Source organism: Seriola aureovittata, chromosome 21, assembly GCF_021018895.1.
Source record: "Seriola aureovittata isolate HTS-2021-v1 ecotype China chromosome 21, ASM2101889v1, whole genome shotgun sequence".
Classification (NCBI taxonomy): domain Eukaryota; kingdom Metazoa; phylum Chordata; class Actinopteri; order Carangiformes; family Carangidae; genus Seriola; species Seriola aureovittata.
Window position 1 is genome coordinate 8,559,266 of NC_079384.1, and position 14,328 is coordinate 8,573,593.

Below are 14,328 nucleotides of genomic sequence, written 5' to 3' on the forward strand. Positions count from 1 at the left end.
CTGTCAAAAGAGTGACTCACCGAGCAAAACACAGAAACCACCACGTTTCTCTGTGGCCTGGTTTCTCACAAGCTCTTTTCACATCCGCAACACGTAGACTTGATGCACTGGCGACTCAGCTGCGTTAATCACCCTCTTCCTCATAATGATACACCGGACATATGTCAGTATGAGGAACTGAACCGTGACTAGTGTTTCAACCTGGTCACGTTAGGATGCAGCTTGATGTTAAGTTACATGTGTAGGAAAATTTAAAACTGACAGGCGATTTAGATTCCCCCCCCCCCTCCCCATCACGGTTACTCCCAAAGGAAAATTGCCTAAGTCAGATGGTCAGAGAGTCAACGAGGACGAAGTTTGACGATGGACCCTGACAGTCCCGTTTCCAGGGTGGGGAGGACTTTTTGGACAGTTTGGGTGAGTTGCTGCATTTGAAACTAAGTTTCTAACGGGGGCTGCTGTAATTTTCATATTTGAAAACAGTAAAATGTGGATGCAAAGTCACCCCTCGCTTCCTGTGTGTCTGTCTACCTCTCTCTTACATAGATTGGATGTATGGATGTCTCTCTCTCTCTCTCTCTCTCTCTCTCTCTCTCTCTCTCTCTCTCTCTCTCTCAAATGCACACACACACACACCCTCTCTCTCCCTCCCGTCTCTCTTTTTCTGTGTGTTTGTCTACCTTACACACACACACACACACACACACGTTTGTTTGTCTCCTAAATTCGAAATCACATTTGCTATATGAAGAACTTTGTGAAGCTCTTTGAGCTGCACTAACCTGTGTGAAAAGTGCTATACCAATAAAGTTTGATTGATTATTGGCATATGCCTGCAGACATATTGCACAGCTGACCGGCTGTACACTGACTAAAAGGTCTAAAGGCTTCACTTAAAGTATTTAATATTTGTAATACATTATTTGGTGGTTTACCAATTGAATACCGTCTGTATTTTGCTTTGAAATAGTGTGAGATTACACCGTTTTTATACGAATCTATAGGAAATTATCAGGAATTTATGGACACTACCTGCCCAGCACAAAGTAATTACTGTGCAGCATTTGGTAGATAAAGAGCCAGGTATAGAGGAGCAGTGGAGCAGACCTGCAGCTGAACAAAAAGGAAAGTAAATATTGAGCTTACATTCATCTGGTCACCTGATACATTACTTCAGATAAATGCTAATGTTGCTCCATGTCTACAGAATGTGTAAATAGTGAATGTAAAAATTAAAAAAAAAATTATGGGTAACACGTCTTCCATACCAACCTTCTAAGGTGTCAGTGTTGTGTTTGAAGCTCATTGCACTGCAACAAAAACTGAATAATAGAATTATTGCAGTTTTAAATGGAACCATAATTAATGTTATTAGTTATGCCCGCCCTGCTGTGAAAGAGGTCTGTTCACCCAGGATGTGTTAGAATAGGTTGAGGTCAGCCCTCTGAGGGGGGAAAGAACAAACCAAGCTCAGGAAACTATTTATGGACCTCACTCTATGTATGAGGGCACCGTCATCCTGCAACAGGAAGGGGCCTTCCACAAACTGTTGCTGCAAAGCCGGAAGGTATGAGGCTATTGTGTAAGTAGCCATCTACGGTACAGTAATGCTGTAGCCTGTATTTTCCTTAATTGGCACTAAGGGGCCTGTCCCAAGTAGCAAGTATATCCATATACGTACAAACACATAGTTTTAAGTAAATGATTTAGAATCTATTTAGAACAAAGACATCAAGCACACATGGCATCCATTATAAGGAAAAAGTATGTTTTATTTGAATCGCTTGAAGCAATTGAACAAGACAAATTATATTAAAAAAAGAGAAATGAGAACATGAATAGATCAAATGTTGATTTATTAACTAACCAAAAGTCAACTCTTTCTCTCTGTATCTTTCATAGTCCTATATAACCGAAGCTGTGAACAGATTCCTCAGGCCAGAGCCCACTAACACCGACAGCAATGACCCGAATGCCTCCCAGCAATCTGCAGTTGACAGTGAGCCTGCTGACAGTGATCACCCAGAGGGTGACACTAGTGGAAGGGGTGACGATGAGGAACAGCTTCTTGAGAAAGCTTCTCTGCTTAGTTTATCACGGCCAGTTGTTGCCTGGGATCTTTGCACCACAGACATCGACTTGGGGCCTGTGGAAGAAAGCATGCAGTACAAAAGCCAGCTGAGTGGAGGTAATGAAAGCACAGCATCTGAGGAAGGTGAGGGGACGAGAGAGGAACAGTTAGGCCAAACAAGAAATGATGATGCAGGACTGCCTGTCACTAAAGATGCAAGAGCAAAAGAAGACGAAGAAGAAGAAAACCGAGATTGGAAATTGTACACTCATGGACAAGGTGAGATGCCAGAGAATGATGAGTATGAAGAACAGGCAAAGATGGAGTCACGAAATCTTACAGAAGATGCGATGAGTGAAGACACAGAGGGAAATGGAAGAAAGGATGCTGAGGATGAGACTCAGGGGGCACTGGATGATCATCAAAAAATGGATGAAACCATGACAGAGATCCAAGTAAAGGAGGAAGATGATAAAATCCACCATGCAGATGAGAAAGATTTGGAGGCAGAAGACACTGATTTTAGTTTAGAAGAGGAGCTTAGCATGCCCATAGAAGAGGCAAGGGTAGAGAGGGATGAGGTGGTTACGGCATTGATGTATGAAGAAGTAGAAAACAGTTTGGGTGTGTTGCAGCTGGCCTCGGAAAATCAAAACAAGTATGATGAGGAGGCAAAACCAGTTGAGAATCAATTTTCAGTAGCTGAAGAGCTGTCAGAAAGTGATGTTGAGGGAGACAAAGGCATTACTTCACTGGAAGATGAATTACAAACTACCCTCAAAAAAAGTGGCAGTGTGTCAGAGGATGTTGGACAAGAGCATGCGATGGCTCATAGAAGTGAAAGTGATGAAGTTGAGGATGAAAGAGAAAAGGAGGATGAGAGCACAGTGGACGAGAGGGAGCAGAGTGAGGAAGAAACTGTCAATGATGCTGCAGACAATCAGGCAATAGATGAAGAGCCAGAGCAGGAAGAAGACGTCAAAACGGGTTCAGAAGACATTCAAGGCATTTTTATTGAACATGTTACATACAATGAAGAAGCCGTGCAAAACGCTGAGGCAGAGCTAGACACAGCTGAATTCACAGATGAAGAAAAGGAGGATGTGGCTAAGGACACCGAAGTGCAAACCAAAACAAGAGAGATGGATGATGTCGATGGTGCAGTAACTGATGAAAAATCTCATGTGACAGCAACAGACATTTCGGCAGACGAGAGAGTTTGTGATGAAGAGGAGAGGCTTTCCAGCGAGACAGAAGACGACACAGAAAGTTGCATGGAAATAGCATGTACGTCCACCTCATTTACAGTAAAACCTGAAGGCGAGACCGGAAAGGAAAAAAGTGGAGAGTCTAAGAATATACCTCCAGGAATATGCGAAGGCTCGTTTGTTGTGTCGCAGGGGCTAAATTCTCCGACATCTGAGGAAACACAAGAGGGAGTTCCTGAATACAACAATGACCCTGGGCCAGATGAAAATACAACACAAAGCTTCCTGGATGTAGGAGATTCCAAGGAAATCCACGCTGCTGAATTACCAGAAGAGGTGGAGAGCAAAGAGTTGGAGAGCCTTAAAAACAGTGGTGCTGGAGGTGACTATTTAATGCTGAGGGAGCAAATGAAAGAGGAACGAGAAAACACAGAAGATATTGAGAAGGAGCACACTGGAATACTGCACCTCACAGATACTGGATTACCACAAGAAACAGAGGAGCTGCTTGTTGAACCAGCAACTGAAGAATCGGGACACTTATTTGAGGAAGAGGAAGGAAAATTATTGGACAGTTCGAAGATGGGAATGGAACACTCAGAAAAGCACTTTGAGACGCATGTGGGTGTAACAGGTGAGACAACAAAAGAGCTGCAAGATGTGACTGAAGAGCTGTTGGTTGAATTTGAAAAAGATGAAGGGTTAAGTGCTGAAGATGGCTGTGAGACAACAGGAGCCATAGCAGCAGAGGATTCGGTGGTCGGATTTGCAGATGAAACATTAAAAATGCTTGAGGCTGAAGTACAGAATATGACCAGGACAGCGTTCTTTCAAGAAGAAGAAGATACCATAAACTTTGAACAAAACAGCAACATGACTCCTAGTTTACTAGAAGACATTGTTGAATGTGGATTCATGAAAGAGCCAGTTGAGACTGAGCCTAAATTACTTGAAGATAGAACTGTGGAAATGCAAGATGCAGGGATAGATACGGAAGAACCAGGTTATGGAGTTGAGGAGGAAGAAGTAGAAGATGAAATTCAGAGCAACAATGAGATGGAGTTTTTCAGTCCAGAGGTTGTGGGAATGGCAGCTGGTCCAGCCACAGAAAAAAACACAGATAATTTGTTTGGAGAATCTGAAATATCTAGAACGGATGAGTCGCTGGAGACAAAAGATCAACTATCAGACGAAGCATTTGGGATGAGCAAGAGGGAGATGTTAACAGATACTGAAGCAGTGGGTGAATTAATGACAATCGAGTCCAGGCCAAAAGATTTGACTTTGATAGCAATAACAGAAATGGCAAAGCATGTGACAGAATCAGAGGGGAGTTATCCTGAAGAAACAAGTAGCTCAGTCAGTCAAGATGTGATTGATCAAGAAATCCTCGACTTGTGGATACAGACGGCATCATTAAAAGACACGAATGACATGGAACAACAAGAGGGGCCTGAACCTGGACAACAAATGGACACGAAAATAGAGCCATCAAATGAGGAACAAGATGAAATGCCGTCGGTGCAGGCAGAGAAGGAGAAAGAGAAGCTTGTGGAGTCAAATTCAGGGGAATCTGGATTATTGAGTGATGCTGAAATGTCTTCATCAACAGCAGAGTCAGGATTTTCGGACCAGTCTGTCAGTGAATGGGACACAAACCAAAGTGACACCCATCTGCTGAAATCGACCAGCACTGGCTCATTTCAAGGCATCTATGACAAGTTGGCTAGTATGTCAGAATCAGCAGACATCTCTGAATTGTCTACACAACAACCCAACTCTGAATCTCAGCATATATTGATGGAGGAAGCAGTGGAGGCAGGACAATCTGATCTGACAGAGAAGGAATCAAGTGCTGAGACTGGATTTCCCTCTGATTCAGGAGTAATATCATCAGAAGCTGGACATCTAAATCAGGAATCGGACGAATCGCAAGAAAAAACGGATGAAGAACAAGTTGAATCGGCGATGACTGAAACAGGATCACAGGAAGAAACTGATGCTGAGGTAGTGGACCGATCATGGAGAACTGACTGGAAAGACACTGAAGAAGCAGACGTTGAGGCCAAAATGGGCTCACTCTTCAAAGACGAGAAAACTAAAGTTGAAGATGCGCCTCTTGAGGTGACTGAGTCAGACTCTCCAGATGAAATCAAACATGCTGAATCAGGACGATCTAGAAGTGGCTCAGATGCTTCATCGCAGGATGAAATCATGCTGACAGAATCACAAGACGACGCCTGTACTGAATCCAAGAAGCTGTTGAAGTTGCCCTCACTGGACAAACCACAGCCCGGATGGTCAGAAGATATTGCTGAATCACTGCTCGAGCTAAACCGGGCTGAGGATACAGAACAGACGACAACTAAACCTGAGGATCAGACTGAGGTATTGTTTCCAAATTCACATTTAATCATAAAATGTCTTAGTAAATCAGTATTCGAAACCATACAGAGATGGTGTGAATTCAGATGTATTTGTCATTGCAGGTGGATGTATCTTCACTGGACTTCTCTGCGCAAAGATCAAGAATTGCTGTTAAAAACCCTCATGTAAGGCCACCCAAAGATCCCCGTTCCCTGCTAAATATGCCCTCGCTGGATCCCACACCCTCCTCACATCTGCCAGTCAGAGCACCTATAGGTGTGCCTTTGGGAGGCATGGGCATTGGAATAAAACTGCCTGGTAGGTCACTTACTGTTATTTATCCTGAGTTTTTCATGTCTGGTTATTTTCCATAATCTGTAATTAATGTCACACATTTTTGTTTTTTAGGGCTTGGTGCAGGTTTTCCTGTTTTAAAAAAGACACGTGTGGTGAGAGAAGACAAAAGCTCAGAAAGCTCACAGGTACTATTACTAGTCTTTTAAAATCACTTGCCTCTCATGTTGAGGGGGATATATCATTGAAATGTCACTACATCAACAGGAACCTGAGTCAAAGTCAGAGGAGAAGAGTGACACTCCCAAACAAGATGAGGCACAACACAGACCTAAATGGATGCCACCAAGACAACCAGGGTAAAAAAAGAGTATTGACATTATTACTGTATATATATATATTCTCTGTATATATATATATTCTCTTTTTCTCTTTTGTGTTCAGATATTTTCTAATTCTTACTTTTATAAATGTTACCCCAGATTTGGAAATCCACTCATGTCTGAACTGAAGTCCAAACTGAAGAAAACCACAAAAGAGTGAAAAAAATATGAATTGTAATGCATTGTGTGAATATTTGATTATATGATACAAATGGCTTTATTTTTGATGTATTTATCAAACTGAATACAGTGATGAGATGTTCATATTCTATGTTAAAGTTCTGTAATAAATTTGAGCTGAAAAACATGTTTTTTTTTCTTATACAGTCAAAAAGTGGTAATACTCGGCTTTGCTGGGTTGTTAACACACACGTCACTCTAGCCTCAAAATGTCAATCAGTCAAACATTACACAAGAACAAAAGACAAACAACACACTTTTGAAGTTTAATCAGTTCAGGGAGCACCAAACACAAAAAGCAAGATACTGAGACATCTGATAGTATGATGTATGATTGAATGAAAAATCTCAGTTTAACATTTATCCTACAGATGAACGACCGATTAAAGGAAACACAGACATAAAGTGTCTTCATAACCTATTGGGTCACACTGAGCCTCCAGATCAAAAGCTTCATTACTCCTTGACATATAGCTGTGAAACCTGACTACAGTGATGAAATCAACTAGATATCCTCTATTTTGTGTTTCAGTGGTGGTGGTTGAGAGCACTATCTAACATGTTAGTCCAAAGTCTACCATCAAGTTGAGACCTAGTGATTGTGACAGCTACGGTAAATAACTAACAAAATTTTCATCAAAGCACTGTGTTGTATTTGGGAACAACTTTTTTTTTCACTTTTTCGTATTAGTATTAATAGTATTATTATGCAGAGAGACTCAGTGAGTATGTCATTGTTCTGTTTTGATCCCTCGGTTCCCAAATAAGGCCTATGAGGTGCAAAAGGATATAATAAATTATTGAAGTGTCACAGTGAAGACCCTGGCTGTGTTCACGACTGAGTGCAGATGAGAAAAACAAACTAGATCTACTTTGTTGCTCTATTACAAGAAAGCATTAAATATTTAAAACATAGTTTCACTGACAATAGGTGTCAGTGTTGTCCCACCGTATGGATATCACTCACTCTTAAATACGCGAAGAAGAAGAAGAATCTTCAGCTGTGATTGGCTGGAATCATCCAATGAGCGAGAAGAAAATGCTATTTGAACTAGAGTGGCGGACCTCGGTTTTCTTGAACTTTTCGCTGCTATTTTGACATGCCGTTGATATTAGTGTGTCATTTAACAGGCTCGAGTCTCCAGTAAACTATTTCAGATACTTTCACAGACATAACATCCACCAAGAAGTGCCAGCTGAAATAGGTAAGTCAAAGCTGTCTCCAATCTACTGACGTTAACGTTACCAAGTTAACATTAGCTTAGCGTCGTTCGGGACCTACTTGACATCGTTACTGTCACCTCTCAACATGAAACTTGACAAAACAACATCCGTTAATGTTTTTTTTTTAAGACTTTCCTGAGACTGACATGTGTATGTTATGTGCACCGTCTGTGACCCCTCTCTGCTGGCTGCAGTTATTATATCAAGCTAGCGTTATATTGTAAATTCATAACTAACATTAGACCAGCAGCTCCAGTGGTACACAACGTACTACTAACGGTTGATCATCATGTATTGTCATCTAGATGAATAACTTCGTAGAAGTGGATGACACAAGTGTTAAACTGCTTGCTGTTTTTACTAACAAGTCTGTCTGTTGTTTAAAATGTTATGTTTTTACTTCAACTGTCACTAACATAATCCTGTGATGAAGCTATTTAATATAATCTCAGAGCTGTCAATAATTGTGGCATATTGTCACAGTGTAGGTGTACATGATCTTATGTCAAAGTAAAGATGTTTTGTATGACTTTTAATCCACAGGTCGCAGGCAGGGAGAGTCTGAGGGGACACCTGGAAAAACATGTGTCAGGAAGTCTGAGTATTGCGTCCTGTCTCCAAAAGAACAAACAAATCCTTTTTTTCCGAATATAAAAGAAAAGGAGAAATTGATTAGTATGGCAAGTAAGACAACAGTGCAACCCTCATGTGTTCAAAAAAATCCAGAAGTTGATGAATGTCGTGAAAATATTCCACCAGGAGGCACCGCTGCCGTTGGGACTTCAAAGCTCAAGGTCCAAGTAGGAGATGTGATTGAATATTCCTCTGCACAGCCAAGTGGAGAAAACAAGCCTCTCTCTGACACTTGCTTCTCTTCAACCCCAGCTCCTGCAAGCAGCAATGGTGGAGTCAAGGCAAAATCACGGATCTCTGGTCTCCAGTCTGCTCTAACACCCATTTTAAAATACTTAAACATTGGCAATAAAGGTTCATCACCAGAGCCTTTAAAACGTGGAAACAATCCTCGTCTCAGTGTTCCCTTTTGTGTTACCACAGCAGATTGTCAAAATTCAACTGGAGGCTCTCGTCAAAATCCCAACTCTGATTTATCCAGTAGCCATTCTGGGCGATCACTAAATGATGAGGTTGCTCCTATGTGCTGGCTGTATGATGAACAGTTGCCAGAAATTACTCTCCTTAATGATACATGTGATTCCACAATGCAAATGACTAGAAATGATTCTGCTCTTCCTGACAGCATGCCTGCAACACCTGTAAAAACTTGGACTGTGAACAGCACATTTCCCACTCTCCAGCCCTCCCAGCTGAGTTCTTCCACCAATATAAACACTACCGCTCACAAACCCTGCCCTCAGAATGAGACAGTCAATCCTCTTCAATCTAGTGTCAAAGACAAAAATTCTGAACTCTACCCTCCTGAGCTGCCGAAACACAATGGGACAACAACTAGTACAGACCTTAATGACAAGATGGTAAACATCCCTGAGAGCATGTATGCTCCTGAGCGCTGGCTGGATGACAGATATTTCCCGGAAATTACTCTCCTGGATGTTACACGTGATTCAGAACCATCACCAGGAGCAGAAACATCCCCTATGGAGGCCACACAGGATAATCCCCCAGTGGATAGTGTGAAAAACAGGAGGCCTTCATCAGAGATGAGTGGACAAATTGTGGCAGAGCCTGGCAGACTGGACATGATTCAAAGTGAAGAATCGTCAAGTACTCTTACTGGCAATGTCACCCAGACCTTAAGCTCTTTTAGTGAGCAATCTGATAAGTGTGTGGAGGAAAACGTCATGAAAGCTTCCTCGGACGTAACTAGGGATATTTCTATGGGTAGTGTTTTGGAAAGCAGTAGGTCTTCATCGGAACCCTGTGGACAAAACATGGCGAAGAGCCAAACTTCAGATGAGGACACACTTGGTACCCATCCTGCTAATGTTACTCGTGACATAAGCTCCTCTAGCGACATGTCTGTCCAGTCTGCTGAGACCTCTGATGTGCAGTGTAACACCAGTTTAAAAAATGTCACCTCTGAGCTTCATGTTAAAACTATGGAGACCTCTAATACTGTGGAAGCTAACAACGAAGAGTTAATTACTACCCATGATGCTGAGTTGACAGGTATAGTGCCACAACCAAGCCCAGAAACAGCCAAGTCTTCGAACGGCACATTTACCATTGGACAGCCCTCCACCGATTTAAATACTACTGCTCAAATATCCTGCCCTCACAATAAGACTCTGGATCTTCCACCATCTAATGGAAACAGACCCAAAGCACAGAGTGAGGCTACAGAGCAGGTTAGTGCAGACTTTAAGAACACTACTGAAACTTCACTTATTATGAATCAGAGTAGTTCCGCTGGTAACGCAAGTGGTTCATGTGAAGTGAACAATGCCACTTTTGATAGGCATTCTCTTCAAAAATCAAGTGGAAATACATATTTAGGGGAAGCCAGTGCTACAAGTGTTTGCCTCCAGAACACTTTCGACAGTAAACCGACCTCTAAACAGAATGGCACCATAACTTTGTCAGAAACCAGCTCCAGTGACAGTCACCAGAATACTTTGGACAAGCCCTCTCCTCCTAAAGTCTGTAATCCAACCACTAGCCCAAACGATGACACTTCTGAAGGTCATCCTCCTGAACTGCCAAAACAAAATGTAACAACAACTATCACCCCTGAGAGCACGTTTGAAGCTAATTCAGCCGTAGAGGTAGCTTCTGGAGCTAGTGGACATGAGGCTAAAGATCATTCACACCCAAACCTGCCTGCGACGGACAGTCTTTCCGACGCTTTGGGCCATCAGAGCATGGCTGTGGAGAGCAACAAAGCAAACGCATTCAATTTGGATGACACCTTAGATTTAAAAGTAGACTCTTTGGTTACTTCCACACCAATGACTAACTCTAAAGTGTTCCACTTCAGCACCGAACGCGAGGATGGTAAAACCATAGCTGCACAGAAAAAACTGTACGGGTATGGACCCAGTAATCCAGTTGGTCAGGTGCCATCAGACGTTCCATCTAACATTGTCTCTGACCGAAAAACGTTCTTGACGCAACCCACTGCTAGGTCCCTTTTGCCTCCTGCGAAAGCTGCATCCCAGCTGTTGAAGTACAAGCCAGCCATCATGCCTCTGAGAAGATGTGAGTCGTCGACATCAGGCCTGCCGATGACAAGACAGAGAGCTCAAGCTGAGGTTTTGAAAAACACTGCAGCTTCCGATGCAGCCCAAGGGGTAGGCTTTGCATATTGAATGTATTTTGGTAATCTAAGTCTAAAAAATGTTGACAGCACCTTCTTTTTAAAGACACAGATCAAATTAACTCTGTTGCTCCTGTCAGTTTCATCTGCTAAATCCCCTTTTTTATGATTGAGACAACTGAAAGCGAGCTTTGCCTGTATGTACTGATGACAGTTCTCCCCTGTTCTTGTTTTTAAGACCACAGGAATATCAAGCTCCTACAACCTGCGTGCTACAACAACAGGTAGGCAGTATATATTAATGATTTTTAGAATGAGCTTGGTATTCTAGATAAATGTTTAGGGTTAATTGTTAAAAATATGGGATGAGAACTGTAAGCATTAGTGCACTCTATGAACTTAAAGTTAAAATTTCTTTTATGTAATATTTTTAGACAAAGTTTTTAGTGTCTTTTTACTTAATTTCAGTCTGACTTTTTAGCTATGTACACTGCAAATGGAAGATGCTTGTGCACACAATATCCACAATTCACACCATCTTCCCTCTGCTGACGTTAGGATCCAATAAGCCGAATTCTGGCTTGCTGAGACCACCGTTGATGGGCATACCATCAGGCATCCAGAGAGCTACAGCGGGTCTCAGGCCGCCATCAGCAAGAAGCAACGCACTAACTGCTTCAAGTACCGACAAACTCCATGGGCCTACAGGTACTCACTCAGTGGTTCACAGACTCTATGTTTTGACTGTTGATTCTGATAGCCAGTCACAAATAGGAAATCGATATGTGCATAAATGTGACACTTTAAATTAGATAGTCTTGCTGTACATATGTACACTATTTCCATACAGTTGTTTTTCTGAGCCCCAGTAATAAACAAGTAAACAAATAATCAAGGATGGAAGAGCTCGCAAGACAAGCCATGAGTACTTTTTGATTTTTGTTAAATGTGACAAGAAAAAGGGGGAAAAATGCACATTTGCCATTTAAAGCTATTTGTAAGTTTTGCTATTGCTACATAGCCTGTTGACTTGCTTTATTTTTATGTTATCTTTATTTTATTATTACATCTCATTTACATTAATGTTTTTAACATGTTTTAATGCTCATTTGTTTTTTTTCTCACTCTTTATGCACCAATAGTTGCTAACCCAGTGACAAGGGCTTCACAACCAAAGAAGCATCCCTTAACCAGGGGTGAAGCTTTGCCAACAGCGAAGAAGAAGAAAATGGGTAAATGTTGAGCAGCTGCAAAGGAAATACTGTGATCATAGCTGTTCTTAATTTTTTAAGACTTGCATTGTTAGTATTTGCACAAAAGCTAGCTAGCATCACCTAAGACTAAAACTTTTTTTTTCTCCTCCTTTCAGATGCTCCCTTACCATCCAGTAGTACCGAAGCTCCAGCATCTTCCTGTGATCCTGTGAACAGAGCCAAAAACCTGAAACAGCCCACAACCAGTAAGAGACCTGTGCCAGCTAAAACCCAAAGAGATGGTTGGTTGGGATTGTATCGTACTGTTCTGTTATGTAGAAAAATTAAGCTGTTTCAGCTGGGATTTATGTACTAGTGAGCTCAGCAACTTGGACTTCTTGACTCTTGTTAGTTACTAACCTGCTCTGGTACATGCTTTCAGATACTGCAGTGCCAGCCAGTACTGCTGAAACCATAATAACTTGTGATGCTGCGAGCAGAGCCAGAACCCTGAAACAACCTGCAAACAGCCATAGAGGTCTTGGAGCTAAACCCCAAGGCCATGGTAAGTTGGGATTGCTGATATGGGACAGCTAAGGCCCCCGGAAGTCTTACAGGACTAATTCAATCAAACCTCTGGCGTAGGATGCTCCATGCATAGGGTGAACATCTGCATAGTAAGATCTGTTGTTGGGTGTATTGTCTTTAGATTGTCTGAAGGCTGCTAGCGATCATAATGGTCATGATGTACAATCTTTGATCCAGCTATAAGCAAAAGTGGTCATTCATCATTTCTTTATAGATTTTGATTTCTAGTTCTAAAGCACAAACTGGTGTCTCTGGATAGCAACTACTGCACTAGCACTATCATTACGACATAGTGTTGGCTGGAGGAATAACATAGACAAAGGTATAAATGAAATGAGGTAGTCGCTATACTACTCCAAAACTGAAAACTAAACAAAAAGTGCAAGATATTTCACAGAGACTTTGTTCACAGTAATGTAATGATTCAAATTGTATTGCAGGATGTGCCAAATGTGTGGTGCTTGAAGAGCAACTCAAAATAAAATCAGAAGAAATAAGGAGACTGAAAGCAGGTATGAATTGCTACTGTGTTTTATATCCTAATGAATGTATTAAAATGATTTGGACAACATGCTGTTACATTGTGTAATAAAAACCCTGTGAGTTTTCATCATTTGTACCACTCATTGAACATTACCTCAGTCATGACTTTTAATGTTTAATATTTAAAAAATGATTCCCCTCTTTTAGTTTTGAAGTCTCTTTTGTCCAGTCTCATAATTGTGTCAGTACCCAAATTTTAATTTATTTTGTGCTAGGTTTTGAATTTTGAATTGTTCATGTTTTTGATTTCCCTCTTTTCCAGAGCTGCTGAAGTACAGTAAACATGGAGAACAATGCTGAATGCTCCAATTAAATCCCAATGTGACTATTTAATAATATATCTATAGTTTTTTTGTCAATAATTTTTTTTTTTTTTGTCAATAAATGGATTTTAAATATTCTAAAATACTAATTTGTTACACTGCTTAGCTCAGTAAGGTCAATTTGTTGACATGATTTAATGAATGCTATGAAGCTCTTCAGTGTAGAATAGTGGCTTTGTTTGACCGGGCATAACTTTACTGAAATCTGGTCTGATATGAGATATATAAGAGTCCACAAGACGGTGTAATAAAACATTGTTTTTTCAACCCGCTGAAATGGACACCAATTATAAATTCAACCATACATATCTTTACAAATACTAAAAGGTTTTGATGAATATTTGCTTGTTATGAGGCTGTAACTACTTTTTACACTGCCAGAATAAATATTAAAATATACTGACGAACAATGCTAAAATGAGTATATACTGTATATGTGCATGTAAATGTTGCACTGTTTGTGTTTATATCTACTAATATGGAGTGAAAAACAAATACTGAAGACATTTGGATCAACTTACTCTTGGACGCCTAACGTGGTCTTTAGAGTTTGTATGTTTGTGAGATCTTTGAAATAAATATGCTGAAGGGCTAATTGTGTTTTGCATTTCATAATTATCCTGTGAATTAAGTGAGTCTTTATGGCTGTCATCCATATCAACGGAATGGTTTCACATGTAGTCAGCCGCTAGGTGGCAACATGACCCCGGAGCCTGTGT

The 14,328-nt window shown here is 41.0% G+C and overlaps 2 protein-coding genes across 3 annotated transcripts; both read left to right on the forward strand.

The window, feature by feature from the left end:
• The first annotated feature begins 88 nt into the window (after positions 1-88).
• si:ch211-136m16.8 (claspin) lies at positions 89-6,628 on the forward strand. The gene is made up of 6 exons (XM_056366392.1): positions 89-417; positions 1,903-5,667; positions 5,769-5,964; positions 6,055-6,128; positions 6,208-6,299; positions 6,423-6,628. Exons 1-6 carry the CDS (start codon positions 364-366, stop codon positions 6,481-6,483), a joined length of 4,242 nt encoding a protein of 1,413 aa, XP_056222367.1. The 5' UTR covers positions 89-363; the 3' UTR covers positions 6,484-6,628.
• A 935-nt stretch (positions 6,629-7,563) lies between these two features.
• On the forward strand, positions 7,564-14,204 carry LOC130162028 (mucin-5AC-like). Of its 2 annotated transcripts, none has more exons than XM_056365460.1 (9): positions 7,564-7,708; positions 8,271-10,996; positions 11,201-11,246; positions 11,521-11,670; positions 12,105-12,194; positions 12,332-12,457; positions 12,598-12,720; positions 13,184-13,255; positions 13,549-14,204. In XM_056365460.1, the coding sequence occupies exons 2-9, from the start codon at positions 8,405-8,407 to the stop codon at positions 13,584-13,586; spliced, it is 3,237 nt and encodes a 1,078-aa protein (XP_056221435.1). In that variant the 5' UTR covers positions 7,564-7,708; positions 8,271-8,404; the 3' UTR covers positions 13,587-14,204. The 2 variants fall into 2 exon arrangements, with proteins under 2 accessions (XP_056221435.1, XP_056221436.1); XM_056365461.1 differs by having other exon boundaries at positions 12,332-12,421.
• Positions 14,205-14,328: the final 124 nt, after the last annotated feature.

Coding starts and splice junctions, on each gene's coding strand:
- si:ch211-136m16.8 (XM_056366392.1), top strand. CDS start 364: ATGGACCCTGACAGTCCCGTTTCCAGGGTGGGGAGGACTTTTTGGACA. Junction 418..1,902: donor GGACTTTTTGGACAGTTTGG/GTGAGTTGCTGC, acceptor TATCTTTCATAG/TCCTATATAACCGAAGCTGT. Junction 5,668..5,768: donor AACCTGAGGATCAGACTGAG/GTATTGTTTCCA, acceptor TTGTCATTGCAG/GTGGATGTATCTTCACTGGA.
- LOC130162028 (XM_056365460.1), top strand. CDS start 8,405: ATGGCAAGTAAGACAACAGTGCAACCCTCATGTGTTCAAAAAAATCCA. Junction 11,247..11,520: donor CCTGCGTGCTACAACAACAG/GTAGGCAGTATA, acceptor TGCTGACGTTAG/GATCCAATAAGCCGAATTCT. Junction 12,458..12,597: donor AGCTAAAACCCAAAGAGATG/GTTGGTTGGGAT, acceptor ACATGCTTTCAG/ATACTGCAGTGCCAGCCAGT.